Below are 25752 nucleotides of genomic sequence, written 5' to 3'. Positions count from 1 at the left end.
TCCTGTGGCCAAAGCCTGGTGAGAAAGATGGGAAGCTCTGGGGAAATGGAAGGAGGTTCCTAATCATAGCTGCTTCAAGCTGGGCACCCAGGAAGTGACATTCCCATAAAACCCCATCTACTTTTCCTAAGTAGGTTCCTGCTCCCCACACTTATTGTCTCCAGGAGCATCTGACCATCCATCGCCTTCAGGAGATCCTGCAAGCACGACCACCCACCTCCAACAATCAACCTGGGTGTCCCCAAGGATACCATGTGACTCTGGGGTGTGTGTGTATGTGTGGGGAGGGGCAGGAGAGGTGAGGCTGGGGGCATAGTCTTTACCTGAGAGTGAGTAGTCCGTGCTGGTCATCCTCATGGCAGGTGTGTAGGAGACACGGGGAGCCAGGTCACGGCCTTTCTCTTTCTGTCGCCGCCGGCGCCAGGCGAACAGGCCCAACAGCACCACAATGAGGAACAACAGGAGGACGATGCCTGTGACAGCACCCACCGAGTGCCGCTCTGCACCCAGCGCCGGGCTGATCTTGGTGTAGGGATTCAGCTCCTCCATCATGAGGGCAGCTGTGAAGGGAGGGAGGACACGAGTCTGGGGGAGGCCTGCTTGCTCTTCAGATCTTGGCCCAGGGCCTAGACTCCTCTAATGTTAGGAGACCTGGGTTCTGGTCTTCGGCCCTATTCTTCAATCCCTGTGTGATCCTGTCCCTCACCGTGCCTGTGTTCTTCAACTGTCTACAGCAGATGGACTTCCAGGGTCATGACCAAGAACAAATGTGATCACGGATGGCAAATAAAATAACAACAAATGTGTACTGAGTACTTTCTTCGAAAAATGGGTTACAGATACTAACTCATTTTATCTTCCCAGCAGCCATATGAGTAAGGACTATTTAATTATTTCCCTTTCACAGACGAAGAAACTGACTCACGGTAAGGTTAGATAACTTGCCCAAGATCATATAACCAGTAACTGGTAAAGTCCGGTTTCTCCGGAGTTCGGAAGAATGGCACTCAGTGCATCTCCCTGCTTACCAGCTTTGTGACTCTGAGTCCTCAGTTTGTTCATTTGTAACATGGGGACAATAATCTCACCCTCCCCAGGGAACTGTGAGCACCACAGGACAGACTGGCAAGAAAGCGTGCCATTGTGCCCGATGACTGCCCACAGCATCCCTCTTGATGATACATGAATGGGCTAACTCTTCACACTGCTGCCAAGCCCATGGTGGGGGCATCCTGCCGCCCAGCAGAGGCTAGACCTTTCCTTGGCTATCGGCAACTGGGTGAACGGAGCTAGTCAACATCCTCGGGGAAATGTGCTGCATTATCATTCTCTGTGATCATCAGAATGCAATAGAAATGTCTTTTGGGCCCCTTTCTGTTAGGTGGATAACTGAGAGCCCATTATCATTCCCCATCTCGAACAACAGTGTAATCCCTTATTTGCACCAATTCACGAGGGGTTTTTATGTATACAAAATCTCACTTATTGAGTGCTTGCTTATGTGCCAGGCACTGTGCTGAGTTCTCTACTATCATCTCAACCTGGTCCTCATAATTCCTATGGGGTGTCCTCGGCCTATAGAGCTGGAGCCAAGGTTGAGCGCCTTTAGACTCCTTGGCCCTCAACAGAACCTCCTGTTGTGTTGGAAGACGGATTAATCTACCCTTCCTACTTTGCATGTGGAAAAATAAGCCCGGTAAAATAAAATGACCTGTCCAGCATACCTAGCCGGTAATGGCAGAACCAGAATTTGGCATATCTTCGATTGTCTGGTGGCCTTTACAGAGGACTAGCTTGCGCTTACCCTCGTATGGCTCATAGCAAACTGGCCAAGGATGAGCATGGGGAAGCCATGACTGAGAGGTTCCTGCTCCATCTGCCTCCAGTACCCGGTACCTGGAGGCTCTGCAACCCACCCCACTCCTGCTCTCCTTCCAAAAGTGCACAAACCGAAGTCACAAACTATCCTTCTAAAATCCAGTTGTTCCATTGGACTCTCCTTAGATCCTGTCTCCATGGGGCCCTTCCAGAGCCCCCTGCCTAGGGACTCTGCCACCTGTTACCTTGGTCACACCGTATTCCTTTGAATCCAGAGCTGCAATAACAGGTGCCGGTGACGTGGTCACAGGTGGCGTTGTTCATGCACTCACATAGCTGCTGACACCCGTAGCCAAAGGTTCCTGGGGCACATCCTGTGTAGCGCGAAGAAGAAACGGGACGGATAGACACATCCTCGCTCGCTCTTCCCACCCTATATGTGCTCAGCTATGATTAGCCAGTTCCAACTCAGAGTGAAACCTATTTCCCTGTAACTCCCACTGTGGTTGGACCGTGGGAGCACTTCAGCGGTGGACAGAGCACCTTAGCCCTGAGTGTGGGGGGACACCCACTCCTACTTCCTCCTCACCTGACACATTTATGCAGCATCTTTCACAGGCCAGGCCCTGAGCTGGGTGCCATGGAGGCTTCAAAGAATTAAACGACTGTCTCCCTGTATTCCCTCAGTCCCCCCTCAGGCCTCTGTGATCTGCCCTTAGCATCTTCCATTCCTCCCCCAGCGACTGGAGGAAGAAGCTCTACAGGCACATCGATGTAGGCATGACTTTCAGCCTTTTTTCTTGGGAGTTGCCCCAAAAATCCAGGGAACACGAGGTGCAGAGCCCTGAATGAGTGGACTTTGAGGGGCGGTGGCAGGGGGGCTTCCCCTGCAAGAGGCTGATGCCTGGCACCAACACTCAGGGTCAGGGGTTGGGACTGCTTACTCTGCTCGCAGTGTCGCCCGGTGAAGCCCGTGCGGCAGGTGCACTTGCCGCTGATGTGGTCACAGCTGGCGCCATTCTGACACTGGCACACACGCCCACAGTCCTTCCCGTAAAACGCTGCGGGGCAGCCTGGAGAAACAGGGTGGGGACAACTACGGAGATGCAGCTGGGACCAAAGCTGTCATCTGCTGCCTCTCTCTGAGCACAGGGTGGGGACCTGTGAAACCCTGCACCTCAGCTGTCACTACACTCTGGACTCCAGGCTTCATGAAGGGGTAAGGGTGAGAGTGAGGAGTTCTTTAGACAAAGGTGTGTTGGAACCAGAGACCAGGCTAGGGTCTCCTTGCTGTGTAGCCACGGACTGTTCCTCCCGCTCTGGGCCCTACTGTCCAGAGGGTCGGGTCTTGGTGATTGCCTGGGTACCTTACAACCCTGACTTTCCAGGACTTGGGGCTCATCAACCTCCTGAATCCATCCAGGCTTCCCAATCCTGGGGTGGGGTAGGGGGCAGCTCCGGCCCCAGGGGCCTCCCTCCTCCCTCCCTCCACAGGCCTGGACGATGCTCAAGGCAGCCAGCAGGCCGCAGCACGGGATCCCCAATAGCTGGGAGGCCAGGAGGCAGGACTTACGCTGAGTGCAGAAGAGTCCAGTCCAGCCAGGGGTGCAGTGGCAGGCCCCATCCTCGGCGCTACAGCGTCCCCCGTTGTGGCAGCTACACGTGTGGAAGCAGGCAGGGCCCCAGAACCCTGGTGGGCAAGCTGGGGGATGGGTGGGACGCAGAGGGTGAGACAGAGGCGGACAGAATCGGAGGGAGAGGAAGGGGGACTGCACATCAGCCAAGATGCCAGGATACACCCGGCTGGAATTTCCTGGCTTTCCTGACACGCTGTTCCCGGAATTCCTCCACTCACCTCCTGACCCACTCACCCAGGATCCTCTGCCCACTTGCCCAGCTCCGAGGGCTCCTGAACTTCCCTTCTCGGGGGACCGGCTGTGATTTGGAGCGTGTGGGGGTGTGTGAACTAAACACTGCAGTTTACAGCGTGAACACTTAACATTCCCGTGACAACGGGGACTTTCCCAGGGTGGGGACTCCCCTCTTTCGGCTGATGAGCTCCTCGAGGACGGCACTGTGTCTCCTCCACCAGAATGGAAATTCCCTCAGGCCAGGCCATCCAACTGGGACCTCCCTCAGGGTACTGGCCACATCTCACCCATCGCACCAGGAGCTCCACGGGGCTAGAGGTTAGGCCTTCACCCTGGTGTGGTCCCTGTTACTTCCATATCGGATTGGGGTACACCTTACAAGAACAGCTTCTACAATTCCTTGTCCAGGCTTATGTGCCCAGGACATCATTCACATGGGTCACTCAGGGGACCCCTCACCCCTCTGAGGTGACTGCCCTGGCCTCACGTCACTTCCCCACTCCTAAACCCCAGCAAGCCAGTCCCTGCCCCCTTCTCCTCCCCAACCAAACGTAGGGGCTACTCCTTGCTCAGGTGCCCACGGAGCATTAATTCTCAGTCTTAGTATCAATGGTACTCCCAACAATGTCAATACCTCTATTACCAACAGTTAATAATGCCAGTGATCAATCCTAATGACTCATCATGTTAGCTATGGAGCTAAATGGGACTCAGGTGGACATTCCTGTCCACAGAAGGAGATTTTGGTGGAGGCACCAGGGACACAGAGGTTCTGGGCAAGGAAGGGGTGTGTTAGGGGGCCAGACTTCCGGTGGGGGGGGGGGCGTTCCCAGGAGGCAGCTGCTTACCCTGTGAGCAGTCCTTGCCAATCCATCCAGGGAAGCACTGGCAGGAGCCATCGATGGGGCTGCAGGTCCCGTTGTTGGCACAGGAGCAGAGCTGGGCGCAATCCTGTCCAAAGCGCCCTCCAGCACACACTGTGGGCACAGGACAGCCTGGCTCCTGCCCTCCCACCTGCACTCCTCAGACCACCACCTGCAGCTGCTGCACCCCTAGATGTTCCCAGGCCATTGCCATTGTGGCCCTGGGCTCACAGATCTGGGTGGGAACTGCCCACCTCCACAGCCCCATCACCCTTCTCCATGTGCGCAGAAATGAGTTCCCCTCTTGCGCCCACAGCTGCATTCTTCTGGAGGCTCTATTACTGATCCCCTTCGAAAGAGGCCCAGACTGAGGCCCAGAGGGCTAGGTAGAGGCCCTTGACTTGGGCCTCACAGATGGAAGCGGTGAGGCTGGGAATCTGGCCTCTGCCCTCAGTCTACACGGCTCCACGGCCTTTTGCTTTCCATTACCACATTCTTGCCGGCATCACTATCCCATAGCCACAAGGGTGGACGATGTTTGTAGCTGGAAGCAGAGGGGCGAGTGCAGGGTGGCAGGTCGGCCTGCAGTTAGACTGTCGGAGGACCGTCTCTGCCCACCTGTTTCCTCTGTCTCTCCAAATCCCACCTGTTCCTCAAGCCTTAGCTCAGCCTCAGGACAACCCTCCTGAGTCCACAAGGAGCTCTCTTCCACTGAGCTCCTGTGGTTATTTCCACCTTGAGTCACTTGTAGGGTTGTGATTCTCACCCCTCCTGGAAGAGTCACTCCTTGGTCCCTAAAGGAAGGGCTGGTGTCCTCAACCAGGCTGTAAGCTCTGATAGAACTAAGTCTGAGTGTTAATTGAGCACCTACCTTTCATTTCCCCTGCAGTTCATTCTCCACCTGCTTCCTACAACTTGAGCTCTTTAAAGCAGAGCTCTCTTCTTCATGGCACTCCTGTGCCCTGCTCAAACATCCTCAGTGGCTCCCCGCTTCCCCAGAATAAAATATAGCTACCTCACCTGGGTTACCCTTGACCACCTGTCTCTCCCAGACACATAAGCCACTGGCCCACACAACACTTTCTCAATACACCGCATGCCTTCACTCCAGCTGTTCCCTTCTAGAGTTTCCCTGACCCTCATGTCCAGCTGTGGAAATCCTACCCTGCCTATAAGACTCATTTTGTTCTTAAACTTTATTTGTTTGAGAGAGAGAAAGAGTGAGACCAAGAGCGAGCACAAGCAGGGAAGAGGGAGAGAGAGAGGGAGAGAGAGAATCCCAAGCTCACAATTGTGAGATCATGGCCTGAGCCAATATCAAGAGTTGGATGCTTAACAGACTGATCCACCCAGATGCCCCTATAAGACTCATTTTAAATGCTACCTTCCCTATGATCTCTCTGTAGTAGACTGTTAATCTTTCAATAATCCATTGTCTTCTTCCTTAGGAGTAGAATCTGAAGTTTTAGCTGGGCTTATGGCCACAAAGACTTCATTTCTTAGGCTCCTGCCCCGCTGGGTATGGCCATGTGACTACATTCTGGCCAATGGTAAGTGGAAATGCATGTCTTTAGTTGCCCATTCCTCATCCTTGTTGAAGGATAATGTGGATTATGGATAAGAACTGTGGATAAGGTGGCTGAGTTTAAGCAGCTAGCTTTCATCAGAGGTGGAAGCCATGTACTGAGGATGGCTGAACAACAAGACAGAAGGTGACTGGTCCCTGACAACTTTGTAAGCTACCCTACCATTCTCCAATGGTTTACTTCTGGATAGTTTCTTTCTTGTTCGTTCGTTTTCCTTTTCCCTTTCTTTCTCTCTTCCGGAAATAATGTTTGTCATTTTCAAGTCAGTTATTTTGGCTTTTTATGTCACTTATAGTTGAACTAAATCCTGATTCACCCATCTTCTCTGGTTTTGGGGTGCTATATCCTTGTTTGAACTTCCAGACCCTTAGTTAGTTTCTTCTTCCGGGTCTTCTGTTACTGTAACTTGTGAGTCTATTTCAGGCCAGGCCTGAGTTCTACGCATGTCTTTGTCTTCCACAACACCTGGAAAAACCAGGCAGGGTAGTTGAATGTGTGGAAATACACTGGTTGCCCCTCAACTCCCAAGTTCTTCTGGGGAAGGCTGAGCTCCAAATTTCCTCCTCTAGACTATAGGCTTTGTGAGGTCAGGGAATGTGGTTCTCCTGTTCTTTATTGCGTCTGAGTGCTCAGCGCAGTGTCTGATGTGTAGGAAACACTCAGAGAATATTCCAACATGGCCAAAATAGGCCTCAGGAGCAGTGACCTTCCAGTGGGTTCTGCTAGGACCAGTGACTCTTCTCTCTTTGAGCTCTTCCAGGTGCAACCTTCTCCCCTTAGAGCCCAGTTGTAGCCATCCCCACAATCCTCCAAGAAGGCTTCCGTGCATTCCTGTTATGGGGGAGGAATCCCTTGAATGTCCGAGGCCCTCAGCTAAGTCACTCAGAGGATCATGGGAAAGTGTTGATTCTTAAAGAGAAGCGACTTACCCAGGACCCAGGTCTCTCACACCTTGGGCTGGCACCCTCTCCTTTATGTCACACTGCCTCACCTTCAAGCCCTTCCCCAACCAGACTGTGGGCAGCTGGAGCCTGGGATCTGTGTCCACCTCATGCCTTTCCTGGACATGACCAGTGGTTGGGACAAATAATGAAGGCGGCATGGTGCACCAGGGTCTCCAATGTAAAGCCTTGGGTTTGGGTCTTAATTTTATTTATGTATCCAGCAAACAGTTCTAGGCACTTATATGCACGAGACACCATTCGAAGTGCTTCACAAATACTAGTTCGGTCAACCTTATAATACTTTCAATATTAGATATTTTCATTACTACTCCCTATTATCAACTCTACAGATGAGGAAACTGAGGGACTGAGGTCAAGTAATTTGCCCAAAGGTCACACAGCTAGAAAGGTCTGCCACTTACTCGGTGAGCACTTTTGGACAGACTGCGTGACCCCTCTAAGTCTCTGTTTCCTCATCTCAGAAATGGGGCTAGTGACCCTCATTCACTGGGCTCAGGCCGTAGTTCGCAGCTATGGGGCTGATCTGGGGCCCTGCGCTTCCCCTGGCCGAAACCTTAGCTCCTTCCAGGGCGGATGGCTTGCACCTCGCCACCTGCAGCTCAGGTCCCTGCTTCTTCCCCGCCTCTGGGAGGTGCTTGATTTGGGGAGCCCGTTTCCCCAGTCCTGGCCCTGTATGGGGAAGGGGGTGAACTGCTCCACCTCCCATACCCCCCAAACCGGCTCTGGGCTTCTCTAACAAGACAGTCTTATCTTTGAAGTCTTTCTCACACGCTCCAGGCTGACAAATTCACCCACGGAGCCGCTAATGCGATCAGTCTAATACATTAATTGGTCGACTTCTTAGCTGAATCAAGAGTGAGGCAAGAAGAGGGGCGGTGGAGAAGGGGGCTGGTGAAAAGAAAACATCTGGTTATATTTAATCTATGTTTAATGATTCTGCACAAGCAGTGTCTGTAATTTGTAACTCGCTGGAAAGCCGGTCATTAGAAAGTGTCAGTTCAATTTTTTACAAGGTTTGAGACTTAACCAGGGCAGTTGCCATTAATAGCAAACTCTATTAGATCTATATGTGGAAAATACTCATTAGGCCAGCGGGCGATAAATCAGACATCGCAGGATCTGAGAGTTACTCCGCGGGCTGTTTGGGTCCTAATTTAGACCCAGCCTATCTGTATTGACGGCTGGGTCTCCGATGTTTAATAAGTAAACCTCGACGCGTCGGGTTATGATTAAACTGTCCTAGGAGGGATGCAAGCAAATGAAACTGTCACATATGCTTCCCTGGGGCCCAAACTTCTCATGACCTCAAAGCATCACGGAATGAACTTTCCACTCATACATATTAACGGCCCATAGCCTTACAAAACCAGCCCAGCTCAGTGGTGATTATTCATCAAAAGAATCTGTTCCCCTGGGAGGTAGTGAGCTCTCAGTGGAAGCATCTAAGCAGAGGCCAGATGAGATTCTCGAGCAGATGACCTTGAAGTTGCTTTAAGCTCTAAGTTTACCTTAGTCTGAGATCTCTTTGCTTCTATAGGTCAGAGTACAAATTCTGCACCCCTGTGTTGAAAGCTGTCCTGAAGGCCTCAGACCACACCTTCCCAGTCCCCCCTCTGCCATCCCCGGCCCCCACGTTCTTTAGCTCCCCCTTAATGCCAGACAGTCCCATGTCCACACCCAAGCTGCTTGCTCTACCCGCAACACCTTTCTTCCTTCTCTGCCTCTTAGGCTAAGACCCAGCTGAAGACCTGCACAGCATGCTGCTGTCCCCCAAATCCACACCGAGCACTGGCCTAACCGAGCCAGGGACGGCAGTAGGCAGCGGGGTGTGCCAGAGCCCCCTTCTACTTTCGCGCTGGTTGCTAACTAGTCAAGAATTTTGTGACCGTGTTGAGCCACTGGGACTGGGGCATCAACCACGGCGGAGACATTGAGGTCGCAGAACTTGCTTGCAAATGTTACAAAGCGAGGCTTTCCCCCCACAGAGAGCCAGTTTAGCAGCACGCCAATGCAAATAAGCTTTATTATCTCCCTTTTCAAGTCCTGTTGAGTGGCGGAGGCTGGCTGGAGTTGGCCTTGTGAAGAAGGATGCTGCTGTGGAGATGGGAAACTGCGGTGAGGGATCAGTGACGTTGGCCTGAGTGTGGGGGGAGCAGGGCTGGGAAGCTGCCATCTCCAGCCCATGCCAGAACTGTCTCCTCTGAGTTCCCACAGCATCCTCTGCCTTTACCACTTGGCACTCAGCAGAAGCCATTCAGGGACGCTTCTTACGCAGAACTCATCTACGCTTATTTCATTTTTCCTCAGCTTTGGAGTCAGAATTTGTTTCTCAGCTCTGCCACTTTCTAGTGGTGAGACCATGGAGTAGTCATTTAACCTCTCTGAGCCTGTTCCTTTTAACTGCGCAATGGCTTTGTCTCATGCCTGGTGGTGACCAGTTCTCACAAAGGTAGGCCTACGCCCTGAAGATGCAGGGAGCTGCCTCCACAGAGCATGATGAGAAGCCCCAAACCCCTCCTTCCAGCCCCTTCTCTCCCAGGATGCCTCGCCTCCCTGGCCCATACCTTCCCCTGGAGACACTACCTTGGTTGCAGAGGGCTCCGGAGAATCCAGGGAGGCACTCACAGATGCCACTGATGTGGTGGCAGGGACCACTGCTGTGCACGCAGAGGGGACATGGCTGGGCGCAGCCATGGCCATAGAAGCCAGGGGGGCAGACTGGGGATGAAGGGGAGAGGATGGTCAGCAGCCTCAGGGGCCCCAGTCAGCTTGGCTACCTGGCCGGTTCCACACAGGGATGCAGAGAGGCTCCTCAGGGGTATGCGGAGAGCTGTCTCCACCCCACACCTTCGAGGGCCCACCCCCTTCTGCAGAGAGGAGCTGTGGTCTGGTCCTGTTTCCGCTGAGGAGCCAGGCTGGGCCCTGAACTTAGGGACACAAAAGCCAGTGCAGGGAGAGAGGGGACTAGAGGGAGAGGTTTGATGGGGGCTGACTCTGAGACCCTAGCCCCTCTCAGGCCAGGACTAGTTCCAACAGGGAAGGGGTGGAGAGGGTGAGCCATCTTACTTCTCTGGCACAAGGGTCCTCGGAAGCCAGGGGCACACTCGCAGCTCCCGTCCTCTGGGGAGCAGGAGCCACCGTTCTCACAGCTGCAGGAGACGGAGCAGTTGGGGCCCCAGCGACCAGGTGGACACATGCTGTCACAGCGGATGCCTGTGGGCCAGAGGCAGACTCAGGTCAGTGGTAAGAGGAGTGAAGGCAGAAGGAAGGATGATGGGAAGGGGCGCCATGCAGAATAAAGGGGTGGAGGTGAGCACAGTGTATCTGGGAGTGCAGAGGAAAACTCCTATCTAGACTTGGCTGGTCTAGGGAGGGCTTCCAGGAAGAGGAGCTGCCCAAACTAAGTCCTAATGGCCAAGGAAGGATTTACTAGGTAAAGGAAACCCTCTGTGCAAAGCGTAGGAGGCAGGAGAGAGAATCGTGCCTTGAAAGAAAACACAGCATAACGTGGCGGAACCATAAAGTGCAAAACGAGGTATGGCAAGAGATGGGATTATGGGACCAAGAAGGGACCAGGTCATGAAGGACCACCCTCATCTTTGACATCTTAGCTGGTATCCAAGGTTAGGCTTGAGAGAAACCAACTCTGGGGCAGGTGAATGCTGTTACGGGGCGGGGCTGCACGAGCCACGAGTGAGCTCCCTGCCTAGTGGCCATGTCGGCCCAGGAGCCACTGGTCCTTTGGGTCCCAGACAACCAGCCCTAGGGTGAGGGCTCAGACAGTGGGTGGGGTCTTTTCAGATCCTTTTGACCATAGCCCTCGGTGCAAAGTGGATTTTATATCATATGTGCACACATGTTTGTAATAGAAACCAACACTTTGCAAAATGAGGTTTTATTGTCACTGTATGTGACGCACTCCGATGTTTTCTCTACGCTATGATGTATTCTATTAAGAAAGAGGAGGAGGGGCGCCTGGGTGGCTCAGTAGGCTAAGTGTCCGACCTCAGCTCAGGTCACGATCTCACAGTTTGTGGGTTCGAGCCCTGGGTCGGGCTCTGTGCTGACAGCTCAGAGCCTGGAGCCTGTTTCAGATTCTGTGTCTCCCTCTCTCTCTGACCCTCCCCCGTTCGTGCTCTATCTCTCTCTGTCTCAAAAATAAATAAACGTTAAAAAAAAATTAAAAAAAAAAAGAAAGAAAGAAAGAGGAGGAAGGCCTACCTGGTCTTCTTGAGTGGAGACAGAGCAAATAAGTTACTGAGATGATGGCAGCCCAAAGGCTAAGAATGAATTTTAAAAGGCCCGAGGCCCCAGCTGAGAGGTGGGGTTTCCTCTCAGGCAGAAAGACTTCCAGTCTGACATGCATTAGGTGAACAGATGGGTGTGGGCCCCAGGAAACTGGCGTGGCTTTGGATGGTGAGTATCAGAGGCTCAGAGAAGAACAGAATTAGCTTGAAGATCATGTCTGCCTTGTTCTAGGGACGGGGGTTGCGAGAAAGAGAAAGAGGGAGGAAGACTCTCAGGCCCAGTGACGAGAGCCAGCCCTAGCACGAGGAGCGCAGTGGGACCAATTTGGAGGCAGGCTGGAATTGCAGAGGCCCCCCTGTGCCCATGGGAAGGGGAGGGAGGGAGGGAGGACTGAACAGCCAGAGAGAGCGGAGAGTGAGGGGATATGACAGGCCTTATTCACCCTCCGGTGCCTGTCTAGTCCAGTGCATACACTCCCTCCTTCGCCCCCCTCCCTCTGACATCTCAATTTGCCAGCAGGGCAAGGGTTTCCGATGCTGCTCTCCTGGAAATGAGGCCTCTTCGTGGCGCGGGGGAATCTGGCCAGCACACTCCACCCCTTGATGAAGGCCTCTCCTTGTGCGGTTTCAAGGGCTCAAGAGGCTGACCCTGGACCAACCCCGTGGATTGACTGACTGAAGGGGAGCCTGGGGAAGGCAGGGCCACGAAGCTGTTCAAAGCTTTGGATACCGCTTCAAGTTTCCCCTTCTCGAGGCACACGAAACCTGTGACCTGCTCCAAGGAATCTTCTGTTGGAAACCCAGGATCAGACTGTGGGCCGAGGGACTCTGCTGTTCCCGGGAGGCCCACTGGGACTAAGGCAGAGCTCTGCTGCCCGACGGCGACCTCTGATCCCATCGGTGCCTCAAGTGCTTTTTGTAAGCTGACCAAGGCACACGGGTCACACATACACACTGCTCTTTCCTGAAACCGTATGCGGATACTGCTGTGATTAATAAACACAAAAGCACCCTTGAACTCGTGGCAGCTTGTGGCTATTGTGCGTTCTCCCAATCAATGGATATTAAAAGTACAGCTACTCTCATGTGTGGGATCCTCAACATGTTTTCATGTCAAGAAGGGGTCCTCCTTCTTGGGGCCTGAGATGGCTCTCAGTGCAAGGTGATTATGCCGACGGCAGGTGTCAGCAAGGGCCCACTGGGTTTCAGGATCTGGCAACTTTGATATTACAGGCCTGGTTCTGTGGGAGTGGGGCCCCTGTTGGAGGTTTTTCTATGTCCTAAGAACTCTCTGGAGCTCGAGACGCTGGGATCTGAGTGGGGAGAAGGGCCCAGGGTTTGCCACTGCGTGGAGTGCCCCAGTTCTACTGGAGGGCCAAAGGAGCAGATCCTTGGCCTGGTGGGAGGGTCTTCAGTTACAGCTTCTGAAAATGCACAGCTTCATCAGTTACCCTATCTAGGCCTTGTGTTCCCAGTAGTTGAATGGGGATAATAATCTCCCTTAGAGGTCCTTCCCTGCTGTATTTTTCGGGACCCCCCTCTTCATCTATACTGATGGGTAAAGCCAGGCAAACAATTCATGTACTGTGACCTCAAATTCATGCCACAAGGCCAGCAGCGACTCAGCAGCCCACACCCTTCAAGGTCTGCCTAGGGTCCTTCTGCAGGAAGCCTTCCCAGATGTCTACCCAGGGATTCAAGCATCTATTTGAAAGTCAGTGGCCTACAGCTTTGTCCCTGCCTATTATTTGAATGTTTCGTACATAAGGCTCGTCTCCCCTAGCAGCAATGTGAAGGGAGCATGGCTTATTGACACTTCTGACCCTCCTTATTTGGTGCTCCTAATGGACAGGACGCCATCTTGGTTATCTTTGCTTCTCCCGTGCCCAGCACAGTGTCAGGTACATAATAGGTATGCAGGAACTACTGCTTTATTGAATTTTGCTGTTTACTGCTAGGCCTGACACAGTGCTGGGTACATGGTAGTTGCCAAGTAAGGACTATGGTGATTGCTTGAGTCAATAAATGCTAATTGAATGAATAGATGATTCCTTCTTACAATGCAATCCTGTGTCCCCATCCTATTGGCACTAACGTTCTGAGACCTTGGACAACTCCCTCTCCTCATCTGTAATCTGAGAGGTTACAGTAGATCATCTTGAAGGTCTCCTTCGCTTCAAGGGGAAAACCCATATATGGTTATAGCCCACCTTCTTTCAAGTTACTTCAATAAGCATTTAATAAACACCGACTAGGTACAGGCCAAGGGGAACTAGATGTGATGGCACTTGCCAAAAGAGTCTGGCTTATGCAGGCAGGGGGAAGACATGCACATACTTAGGGCAGAGCACAACCGGTATTGAGTCCAAGCATGAGCAATGAGCCAGGAGCTAGGAAGTCAGGGAGAGACTTCTTGGGGCAGGTGTGGGTGGGGAGGGTTCACTGAGTGCGTGTCCGGGACCTACACCCCATCCCCTCCTTATCCTTCCTTGGTCCCCTTTTCCATGACAAACCTCAGGACATCAATCACTCCTTTGAAATGACTTCAGGGCCGCATTTGGAGAAATTAGCTTTAGAACAGCAGAGGCCTTGCTGAAAAGTTGTCCATCAAAGACAGAATTTTTAAGCACTAGATATCATTAAAATCTTACCAGCTCGCTTGAAATCAAGGCAATGAAAAATTAAAGTGGATTTCCACTTGGCTCCAGCTCGGCATCTGGGGTGCCAGTAACTAGGGTGGAGTCTCACTCCGTACCAAGGGGCAGGGCAGAGGAGCCAGGTCAGAGATGCTGCAGAGGAAGCAATGTCCTTGGCTTTCTGCTGGTCAGCAACCTGGTATGAATTATTATCTGAAGACCTACACTGCCAGCAACGCCTGCCTTTCTTCCTCTGTCCACCACCTTGGGACCGACTTCATTCCCACAGCACAACATGATTAAGCACTTCCTATATTCATGCATTACGTTTATTGAGCACCGTGCCATGCACATTTAGCACTTTCAAGTATTCACTCATTTAAACTTCAAAATGACCCTGCAACTGGGAGGATTAGAATTATCTGCATTTCATAGATGGAGAATTCAGGACCCCGAGAGGTTAAAGGACTTGCCCAAGGTCACAAACCCAGGCAGTCTGGCTCCAGGTCTGTGTTCCTGACCAACATGGCCTCTGTCTCTCAGTGGGTGGCAAGCGGTGGATACAGTGATGAACAAGGCCCTGCCTCCAGGGAGCTGATGGTCTAGCTGGGGAGCCGAATAATAAATACTCGGATACAGGTTCAGTGTCAAGTGAGCCAAGTACGGCAAAAAGAAGAGTGTGGGATATTATGAGAATTAATAAAAGGGGCTCTGATGTAGTCTTGGCCTGTTGTAAGGGGAAGGCCATTATCAGGTGAAGAGAAAAGGAAAGAGTGACCCAGGCAGAAAGAAGGCGCGTACAAAGGCCTGGAGTCAGGAGAGTGGTCGGTCCAAACGCTCCAGGGTAGTAGACGGGAGGGGGGGAGGCAAAAGGGAGGTGGCAGAGGTGGGCGGGGGCCAGATCGTACGGACCCTGGGCCACTGTAAGGAATTTGGATTTTATGTAAGCGCCAGGAGAAGCCACTGAGGACTCTTGAGCAGGGGCTAGTATGAATGCAGCTGTGTTTTTAAGAAGTTCACTTGGGCCACCGTATGCATAATGGATGCAGCTGGGCAAGACGGGTGGCCCAGAGAGAGCAAGTAGAAGGCCAAGGCAGGGCCAGCTGGGAGATGGTGCCTGGAGGACCAGGATCATGGCAATGGCATGGATTTGCTCTATGTCTGGGAAGCAGACTGAAGGATACATTTTGGACCAGGAATATGAGCCGGAGCTAAGCGGAAGGTCCCCGTCCCCCTCCCTACCATATCCTCTGTGAATACAGATTCAGCACCTACACCCACCGTGTGTTCAACCTTTGTCTGATTTCTTACTGGTATGTTCCTGACCTTCAGAACGAAGCCTGCACATAATAGATGTTCACTAATTTGTCTGCTTGAATTGTATGGAATGGCGAAGTGGGGCCCAGAGGAGATAAGGGAAAGGTGCATATGTAAGGAGCAAGAAGAAGTGAAAAAGAACCATCAAGAGAAGTACAACCCCAAAGACCTAGTTTCACAGGCCTTGGGTGGTGGCGAGGCAGGGGGCAGTTACCTGTCCATCCGGCCAGGCAGCAGCAGTGGCCTGTGACAGGATCGCAGCCGTCCGCATGGCTGCAGTCACAACGCTCACTGCAGTTTAGCCCAAATGTGCCATCCTGTGGAGAGAAGGGGAGGGAGAAATGACCAGACCTAGACTCCCAGAGGTTCATACACTTCTGTTGGATTTTGATGACAAAATTGAGCCACTGCCCCTTGGGGATGCAAAGAGACTGTGGCCCCGGGGCGCAGCGGGAGCACTTTTTATAACTGGTGATCGACATGGCCACGAGGTCACTCCAAATCATTCTTTGGCTGCATTCACAGAAATGTGGGGTTCTCGATGGTCAAGCTCGAAAGGATGTAGTTAATGATCATTAACACAAATTTGTAAATGAGAATGCGCTTTGCAAATCACAATGCATCGATCCCATGTGAAGAATGACTGATCTATTATTTATTCCTAGGCAAGAAGGTACCAACCGACTTTTGTTGCATGTTCATTAGGTGTCAAGAGCCTTCTATCACTCATTTCTCTCAATCCTCACAGCATACCTTTGGGATGGTTCCATTACATTCACAAGTTAAAGATGAGAAATAGGGTCAGAAAGGCGAAGTAACGTGTTCGAGGTCCCATAGTTAGGATGTGGCGAAGTCAGCATCTGAACCCAGGACTGTAGGCCTCATTCAACAATATCACATGGTGGTTGGTTTAACTTATTCGTATCTTAGACTAAGATCCAGTGATTAAGTCTGGGTGGTTATTGCTGAAGAGTGTTTGGTTTTGTCCTCCCGTACCCTGATCATAAAGTTATTGAGGAACAGCAACCCCGAGGGGTTAGTAATGGCTGTCCTGTAGCAGTGGGTTATGAAGGATTCTGAGGCTGTGCATGGGCTCAGGGAAATGTGCCAGAGACAATTAATAATGTTAACCAAGCACAGCAAGGGGGAAGTGATGCCACGGCACTCCATCTGCCAAAGATCTGCCATTTTCTAGAGGAAAGGGCTGAGGTCCCAAAGCAGGAAAGTGGCCACAGAGGTTAGAACTAGGGCTGAGCCCTGAACCCACGTGTCCCACCACCTAGTCCAGGGCTCTTGTCTGCACACCTCCGTGGACAGAACGACCGCAGGGAAAGGGTGAGAGGGGCTGCTGGGCACACCCGGTCCTTCCCTGCCCCGGGCGCTCACCGGGCAGGGCAGTTCGCAGGTGTCTCCGAGCCAGCCGGGGGCACAGGAGCAGGAGCCATCGGCGGGGCTGCAGGCCGCCCCGTTGGCACACGTGCAGCTCTCATTGCAGTCCAGGCCCCACGTCCCGCTGGGACACGGCAGGGTGCAGTCCAGGCCTTGCCACCCTGCGGGGAGGGACAGGGCTGTCACCGCTCCATCTGGGCCCAGCACGGCCTTCTGCCCCCTCTCTCAGCCGGGCCCCTGCCACCTAAACCTTTGTTTCTCTGATTGCTGGGTGAGAAGACACATTCCACCTGGAGTCTGCTCAGAAACACAGCACAGCTATTAGGAGAGCTGGGGGGAGAACCCAGGTCTCCCGCCTCCCAGTTCTCACTGCCCGTGCTGTAAGCGCTTGATCCCCCCTGGGACAGGGAACCGGCTGAGATGGGGAGGGCTATTTTCTGCCCAGGGTGGAATCCGGCAGCTTATTTTAGGGCCCTTTTTTTCCAGGACAAGCTGGTTTCCCATTCTGAGGCTGGTCACTGGTCTGCTGGCTCTCAGATCCTTTTCTCCCCCTCCCTGCTCTGATCTGTGTCACAGGGGGCTGATCCCTGCTGCCACATACCCCAGGTTCTCCCTCGGCTGGCTCCCAGATGGGCTTCACAGTGGGTGACCTGGCCCACAGACCGCAGTAGGGGAGCAGGAGAGACGTCACGTCACGTACCTTGTCCCCTTTCTCTGCTGCAGGCAGGGCCTCTGATGATGGCTGGGTCTCCACCGTGCTCCAGCACTGTCACGCAACCCCTCTATCCACGTGCCAGCTCCCACCCAGTGGCCCTCACTCCCAGGCTCTAGAATTCCACTTCCTCCATCTGTCCTTCCCCTCCAGGAGTGGTGGAAACTCCTCTCACAGCTTCTAATCTCTGGTCAGCCTGCCTTCCTTTGTATGCTACCCCAGCGATTGTAACACCACTGTAACTAATCCCCTCTACTACATTCCTGCTATTGAAGTCCCTGGCATGGGTTTCCTTGGCTGGAACCTGACAAATAAACTCCCTGACTCTGCATGTGGGTGGATGGGGCAGGAGCAGCCCAGACTCCTCAGCTTGGCAGCCCACTCGGGCAGTGTGCACATCTGAGGAGGGTGGGACTAGAAAAGAAGGCACATCACCTTCCTTGCAGGTGCAGGAGCCATCCACGGGGGAGCAGGTACCACCGTTGTTACAGGTACAGACGGACGAGCAGTTGGGGCCGTAGGTCCCCGTGGCACATGGAACTGCACAGACCTCTCCCTGGAAGAAGAGGAGGTGAATTCTGGATCAGAGTTGTCCTGTGCTGGTTGGCTGTGGTAGGGAGAATAATGCCCTCCCCTCTTGCCCCCATAAAAGATGTTCATGTTCTAATCCCTGGAATCTGTGAATGTTACTTTACCTGGTAAAGGGGACTTTGCAGATGTGATTAAGGACCTTGAGGTAAGGAGAATATTCTAGATTATGCAGGTGGACCCAACTAATCACATGAGTCCTTAAAAGTGGAAGATGACTAAAGAAGATCAGAGAGCTATGCCATAAGAACTCCCCCACCTGCCTGTCACCTGATTGGAAGAAAGGGAACACAGCCAAGGAATGCACTGGCCCCCGGAAGACAGGATCAACCCTCATTTTAGAGCCAGCAAGAAAATGGGGACCTGAGTCCTACAACCCTAGGAACTGAATTCTACCAACTTTCCTGAATGAGCAGGAATCAGATTCTCCCCTAGAACCTCCAAAAAGGAACACAGCCTGCAGACCTTGACTTTAATCCAATGAGACCCACACCTGACCTACAGGACTGTAAGATAATAAATCTGTGTTGTCTTAAGCCACTAAATGTGTGGTAATTTGTTATAGCAGTGATAGGTAACAGTGACTGTCACTGGTTGGGGGAGGGGTCAGGCTTCCAGACTACAGCTCCAGATGGGGAAAGCCCCCATGGAACTTGACCCCTGAGTCTGTATTAGGTCACAGCAGGACAGAATGTAACCCTTTGCCTTTCAATATTATTTGATTCTCGCCAAGAACCCCATGACACAGATAATAGTACTCTAATCTCCCCATTTACCTCAACCTCAGAGAAGCTAAATGTAGACAGTAATAGTTAATGTTTACTGAGTGCTTTCTCAGTATCAGGCACATGCATACATCCTCTCACTTAATCCTCACAAGACTCGCAGGAGACTATTTATTGCCTCAGCGTCATTCCTGTTTTATAGATACAGCAATCGTATGGAGAAGTTAGGTAACTCTGCCCCAGTCATGGTACTAAGAACAGCTGATCTCTATTTGAACCAGGGCTGGCTGCCTAACCATTCTGTTACCAGGCATCCTAAACTGGCTTCCCCAGAAAGCATTCTCTGAGATGGAAATTAGTGAGCTCTTGAGAAGGGTCCCCATGAGGAGTAAGGGAAGCAGGACTGGGTAGGGGAGAAACGGCCCTGAGTTGCAGTCAACAATGATCTCTGCTGATCTGCCAGAAAGCTCTGGAGCTGGGATGGCCCTTAGAGATATCCAAGCAGGGGAAGGGGAGGGAGAGCCTTTACAGCCCCCACCCAGCATTGGACATCCACTGCTCCGGGGAAGGAGGCATGATTTCATAGGAATCGGCACCCTCTGACTGAGGGCAGTTTCTGGAGAGGGACGCAGTCGGGAGCCACTGTTTCCTGAAGCTGGGGAAGAAGGGGTGCCTCAGCCCCGAAAGCTGAATCTGAGGGGCACACTACAGCGTCCACTATACCAGGCCTCCACGGGTGGGCTATTCATTCCAGTGAAGGGTTCAAGGGGGGGGCGGGGGGGGGGGGACCAGGAATGGGGACTTCACAGGCCTTGAGGGGTGAGAGCATTCAATGTGCCGGAGAAGAGCCAGGTACAAGCAATCCAGGCAGGAAGAGTGTGGACAAGAGTGCAGAGGAGTGTGAGAGCTGAGAATTTTCTAGGGGTAACTGCTGGAAGAGTTTGTGTAGGGAGCGGTGAGGGGGATATTTAAAGGGGAGCTGGGAGCCTTGAACGGCAGGTAAGGGGGTTTGGGCTTTCTTCCCTGAGCTTTTTGGGACATGCCTTCCACACTCAGGAGCCTGTCTGCTCTGAGCATGTGCTCATTAGAGGTTGGAGTCCTTCACCAGAAGTCTCCATGGTTCCCACACTTTCCCCTGCCAGTCCCTGGCAGGCCCTGACCAGCTGGAGTCTGCAGCACTCCCATTACCCAGAAAGCTCTAATTTTTCCAAGACTATAAATAGCCCCCAGGAATATATTTAAGCTCTGAGGGTCTTGGCCCATGTGCAAATTGCACGCACAGCTTATGAGTTTCTCTGCATGAATTTACTTTAAGGGAGAGGGGTTTCCCTCCTGGTATCCTCATTAGTGTCCCCAGCCCCAGTCCTCCCAGGAGGCCTCCAGGGGCCTGTGAGCCCAGCTGTGGGTCTGTTGATGGGGCTCAGAGAGGACTTTCCATCCTGGCCCTATTCCAGGGGGCAAGATACAGAATGCCCAGCTTGAAATGTTTGCTCCCCAAAAGTCTGCACCAGGGCACCCATTTTCTCACAGTGAAACCCATGCAGGGATATTGACAGCTTGAGGTTGCCGGGCCGAGAGGACTTTCTTCTTCCCAGAGAAGGAAATGGAGACTCAGAGAGGGTCAGTGACTTATTCTGCAACCCCCCCCCCCCCCCACGACCCCTGGTGTATTAGTGAGGATGAAGGAGAAGGCAGGGAGGGAGGAAGGAGAATTAGACGTTCCTTCCAGAGAGGCGGCAGAGCCCGGTGGTTCGAGAATGGACTCTGGTGCCATCCTATTTCCAGCACTTACTGCGTGACCTCGCACAATTTGCTAAACCGCTCTGGGACTCAGTTCTTGCATCTGTAAAATGGGAGAAATAATATCCCTACCTCATAACGATTGTCAAGAGGATCAAATTAGTTACATTTGAAGTAGACAGAACAGCGCCTGGCAGGTAGAAATCGCTATGAAAGCTCTTATTACTGCAAATAAATCTCTCCCGTGGAAAGAATACACAAAACCCTCCAAGGTTTTGGCAGAAGGCAGCTATGGAAAAGGGATCATCTCTCATTCAGTGAACAATGCTGGGCCCTGTGCAGTAAAGAAGGCTGGTGCTCACAGGGGCAGGAATCCTGACTTCATGCCCCCGGGTTCACCTTCTCCCTCCTCCTGTAGGCTGTGTCCCCAGTTCTCTTCCTCATGGCTGAAGCAGGCCAGAAATTTTATCACGACACACCAGGGGCATGGTCTGGGCGGACAGATTGACCTCTCACTGAGGAGGGGCTACTATGTGCCAGGAGCGCCTTCCAACACTTTGCATTTGTTAGCTCCTAAAGGCAAAAAGTCCAAACAGAGCAGCGAGCAGTTTCTAAAGTACAGAGTTCTGCACCAAAGGGATGTGAGCCTGGTACGCCTAACTCCGAGCACTCCCCTTCTTCCACCCATTCTGTCCTGACCCCCACGTGGCTCAAACTCCTTCAGAAGCACAAATACTAAAGTTTTCGTCCAGTTCCCTACTTCCGGCCACTGAGCGGAGGGTCAGGACTGCTCTAGAATTGATTGGCTGTCTCTGGGGATTGACATTTACTGCAAGCCAATCATCATTCTAATTTCTCAGATTTAGACTAACAGCCCCGCCCACCTCCGGGCAGGCCGGGGAGGCTGGCTAAGGCGGGGTGGTTCCCAAGGTGCCCCAGGTACGACCTCCCAACATGCAGGCCATTCTCTCACCCACACACCTCCCCAGATTGGGGGACCACTAACAGGCTTTAATCATGATGGCCTGTGAGGCAGGTCTGAGCTTACAGGGTCAGTATTTGTATCTATATGTGCTTAGGTAGTCAGTGTATACACCTGTGAGTGTGTGCCTGTGTGTGTGTGTGCATGTGCGCGTGCATGTGTGGATGTCTAAGGGTATCTGTTTACCTGCCTGGGTGGGTCTGGGTAGAAATCCTTTTCCTCTTGCTACGTTCTGTCCCCAGTCCTGCTCTAGTGGGAATGGGTTCATACACAGCCACTGTGTTTGTGTCTGCCTTGGGCTGTGAGCTCAGGGAGATGGGGATCTGATTTTATTCATGTTTAGATTCTCAGGGCTTGAGAGCCTGTTGGTACATAATGAGCCCTCAATAAATGTTGTTTAATTGAAATGAGATGTTTGTGGGTACACGCTGGCTTCTACTGTGGACAACCAGAAGGACTGGGCACCTTCCATATGCTTTCTCTCTCATGCCAGGCAATTCAAGAAATGTTCGCTACGTGGGGACAACTCTGAGCCAGCCCCGCAGTGGGCTCCAGGGGCCCTCAGGATGCTGAGACCCAGTGTCTGCCTTTGGGCAACTCCCAGGCAGCGTCCACACAGGCACACTCTTGGCTGCATCCAGATGTGTTTACCTGTCCACTTATTTGCTGTCTGCTCCCCCAGTGAGACTGAAAGTTTCATGACAACAGGGCTCTTATCTGTCTGGGCTGCCCCAGTGTCTGTAGCTCAGCACCTGGCATAGAGTACAGGTACCTATCATGTTGAACAAATGAGTGACGGGACCTGTTGGGCCCAGGTTCTGTGGCTCCCATCACACACACGAAGCAGAACAGTGTCTGGTCTGAGGCTGGCCACGTTACCACGCCAAAGCTGGCCTTTTCTGGGGGCTCTTGTGAAAAGGGAAAGCCAGGCCAGATCCTGGTCTATGGTTCCAAGCCATACCCTGCCACTCCCTGCCCAAAGCCTGCCCGGCCAGGCTGAGGGTGAGAAGTCCAGCTACAAAATTACCCTGCTGGCCTCCAGTGCACCTGCTCAGGGAGACAAGACCCTCTGACCTGAACAGGATGGTAAAGATGATCAAACCCATGGCTCTCATGAAAAGGAGACTATAAGCCAGAGGGCCACGAGGCGGAGCTGAGACCTGTGGGCCAACGCTCAGGGGACTGGCTGCCAGACTGCGTCCTCTCTGCTCCCTGTCCCCCGGCCCAGTGCCTGGTCTAGACCAGCCCTGAATCCACATCTGTTGATCTTTTCACACTCCGGGGAAAAGGAGAGGACAAGAGGCCAGGCTTGTGAGCTCACATCAGAGGTAAAGTTGGGGAGACTGCATTTGGCACCTCTCATGCCTCACAGATCTTGGCACTTACACCCTCACTCCTTCATCAAGAGCACCCTAAGGCCCTGTATTGAGGCTGTTCCCCAAGATCTCCATCCAGCACATCTCTTACTGCCAGAAGGCAGTGTTCTCTTCTGATTGACCCACGTTCATGCTGGGTCATATATAGGTCTTGGTTTCCCTATCAATTATATGTCGTTATTAAAATCAATCCGTCTCCCCAACTTCTTGCCACCAAGGACCCTTGTTAGTATCCTCCCCCTACAAAGCCCCTTCAATTTGAAAGGCACTGGCGATATTCTGGGCTGGTATCTAAGGCCAGTCACGTATTGAGCAGGTGGAATGTGGCCAGTGACCACATGCCACGTGACTCTGGTGGCAGCATCTTGTCCACCAACCATGACCCAGAAATTCCAGTGATGTCACCTGCAACCAATCAGAGCTTCTGATGAGCGCACTGTAACCTGAGATATCACATAGAGTTAATTTAATTCTAATTAAAAGCAAAAGAAAAACCTTGGTGTTTTAGTTAGCTTCATCGCAGGTAATGGAATATTGCCTGTAGGGCTCTGTGAAATGTTCAAAACCCCTCTTGGCAACCTGCTGCAGCCTTTTCAAACATCTAGCTGGGAACCACCGGCTGAATTGTCTCTAAGGGCCCTTCAGCTCTGACTCTCTGAACATTTTCTTGCCTGCAGTAGGGGTCTTAGCCCAAAGGACGGAGGAATGGTAGGAACAGAGGCCCAGGGCTGGGGAGTCCTCCTGGGGCTCTAAGAATCACACGGGCCAGGTGGCCACCTACGTTGCTCATGCATGGTCTGGGCCTGACCACACACCATTCATAACAATGAGGGGACAGCCCGTCGCACCAGAGTTGGAAGGACTCTGGGAATCACTTGGTCCAGCTGTCTTGCTTTACAGGTTAAGGAAACTGAAGCCAAGAGAGGGAACATGACTTGCCCAAGGCCACACAGCCAATGAGAAACAGGGATGGGTTTCAAACTCAATCTCTTGGCACCCATTACAAGCACAGGATGCTAATAGCCTAGCTGTGGTGAAACTCTGGAGAGACTACGCTGCCCCTGCTCATACTAACAGCACACTCACCACCGAAGCACAGAGCATCCGGAACACATGGCCCTGACCTTGAGGAAGGGCTGCCTGCTGAGGCCCAGATGTTTGGAGCCTTTCTCAGCACCTGGAAATTGATGCCTGAGTATTCTTACATTCTTACCCATCCCCATCTCCCCTCCGCACAGCCCACACCCCCAGCCCCGGAAAGGGAGCCCTCCACCTCCCACAGGGACAGACCCCCGAGGTTCCAGCTTCTGCTGGGGGAAGCCTGCCAGCCCCGCTCAGCGGCTCCACTCTGTGAATGGACGATGGATGTGAACACCTCCTCTCATCCAAAGGCCTGTTAATTATAGATGCAGCATTGGCTATTAACATCTTGAACTTGATTTGAAAGAGCTACTGGTGGAATGGAACCCCTGGAGCTGGTTGCTGAAGAGATGCAAATCTCCCCTACACCTTCCACCTGCCTTCTTGCACAACGTGGCGGCATAGGCCCAGACCCCGGTGGGTAATGAGTTACACGTTCTATTAAATTTGTTTCAAATGCTCTTTATTGAATTTTCTCCCCTGCAATACGCTGCTTTGTAGTTTGGCCCTGTTTGGGAAAATTAATCAGCAGCTGGGCTTCTGGTGTGGATCATCCGTTTTCCTTGCAACGGGCCAGAGGTTAATGAGTATTTTTTGGAGAGGGAGGAGGAGGGGGATGGAAAGTGGTTGACTCTGCCTCCCACAAAAGAGGGAGGCGATGTTGCAAGTTCATCTCTGGGTCCCTTTAAATATGTTCTGGGGGTGGGAGGCAGTGTAAACGGAGTGGAGCTGGGCTCTCTAGATCCAGGCCAGTGTGGTGGGTATATGCTCCTGCCAGCCTATGGGAGCTCAGCAGAGAGGACTCTGGGAGAGCCAGTCAGGGAAGCCACCCTGACCCACATGTCTTCTTGTTGGAGAGCTACAGATGGTTTAGGTAAGAGACGGCCCTTGCATCTAGGGTCAGAATGCATGGATCCAAGTAAGGCAAAAGCACCAGCTCATGGCAACGTGGCCTCATTCGTCCATCCATCCAGTCCACAGAACTTTGCCAAACACCTTCTATACAGGCCAGGCACCATGACAGGCCCCGGGTCTCATCAATGATGACACCGGACTAGATGCGACCTAAGGTCCTATTCAGCCCCTACCATATTCTTGAGCCTCCCCCCACCCCCCTACTTCAGAGCAGGGGTCCCTGTCACTGGCTCCTTTGTGGCACTAGCTGCAATCGTAATGAATTAAAAAAAAAATCAGCTCTCATTCACTGGATTGTAAGTTCCAGGAAGGTAGGGACTGGGTCTGCTTTATTCAGCCCTACAGCCCCAGCCCTTAGCACAGACCCTCGCTGCTCAGTGCACATGTACTGACTTAGTTCGGTCGTTCCGGAAATGGTTTTCAAGCATGAGCACGTGTCAGACACTGTGCTAGGCTGGGGGACACACCAAGAGTGGCACAGAGATTGTCCCCCCTCATGGAATTTACCCTCTAGTGGCTGGAGCAGGGTACAGCACGGGGTGAGGCAGTGGCATGAGAAGGGTGGAGGTTAGTCCCCTTCTCACATCCCCACAACGTTCTGTAGGCAGCCTTTAGTGGCCTCTCAGATCTTCTGGTTGCTCCTGTTCCTCCCCCTCCCCTGCCACCCCTGGAGGTTCAAGGCTACCAGTGCAGGCTGATCTTGATGTCTAATGTCATGTCAATGCCAGCAGCACACATGTGGAGTCCGCTTGGTTCTTTCCAAGGCCCCCTGCCAGGCGGGTGGCCACGTTTGCCAAGCAAAGTCCCAGCCCTGGGCTGCTGGCTCTCTCCCTGCCCATCCTTCTCAGTTGTCACCACCCCCGGCTCCAACGCTCAGGCAGT

At 52.6% G+C, this 25752-nt stretch overlaps 1 protein-coding gene across 15 annotated transcripts in view; it reads right to left on the bottom strand.

The window, feature by feature from the left end:
• MEGF11 (multiple EGF like domains 11) overlaps positions 1–25752 on the bottom strand; it is a 358471-nt gene that overhangs the window by 16981 nt on the left and 315738 nt on the right. For 14 of the 15 annotated variants that reach the window (XR_008299110.1, XM_027067570.2, XM_053223851.1 and 11 more), the window contains 10 exons: positions 17840–17960; positions 16690–16853; positions 15518–15620; positions 10170–10316; positions 9687–9821; positions 4538–4666; positions 3392–3520; positions 2763–2891; positions 2064–2192; positions 324–560 (listed from right to left, as the gene is read on the bottom strand). Coding sequence is in view for 14 of the 15 variants with exons in the window: in XM_027067570.2 (XP_026923371.1) it covers positions 324–560; positions 2064–2192; positions 2763–2891; positions 3392–3520; positions 4538–4666; positions 9687–9821; positions 10170–10316; positions 15518–15620; positions 16690–16853; positions 17840–17960 (1423 nt within the window). In the remaining variant the exon portion in view is untranslated. The remainder of the gene's footprint in view (positions 1–323; positions 561–2063; positions 2193–2762; positions 2892–3391; positions 3521–4537; positions 4667–9686; positions 9822–10169; positions 10317–15517; positions 15621–16689; positions 16854–17839; positions 17961–25752) is intronic. The other variant, XM_053223847.1, reaches the window with a different exon arrangement.

Source organism: Acinonyx jubatus, chromosome B3, assembly GCF_027475565.1.
Source record: "Acinonyx jubatus isolate Ajub_Pintada_27869175 chromosome B3, VMU_Ajub_asm_v1.0, whole genome shotgun sequence".
Classification (NCBI taxonomy): domain Eukaryota; kingdom Metazoa; phylum Chordata; class Mammalia; order Carnivora; family Felidae; genus Acinonyx; species Acinonyx jubatus.
The sequence above is the reverse complement of the archived record's forward strand: the minus strand, read 5'-3'. Positions and strand labels throughout refer to the sequence as shown.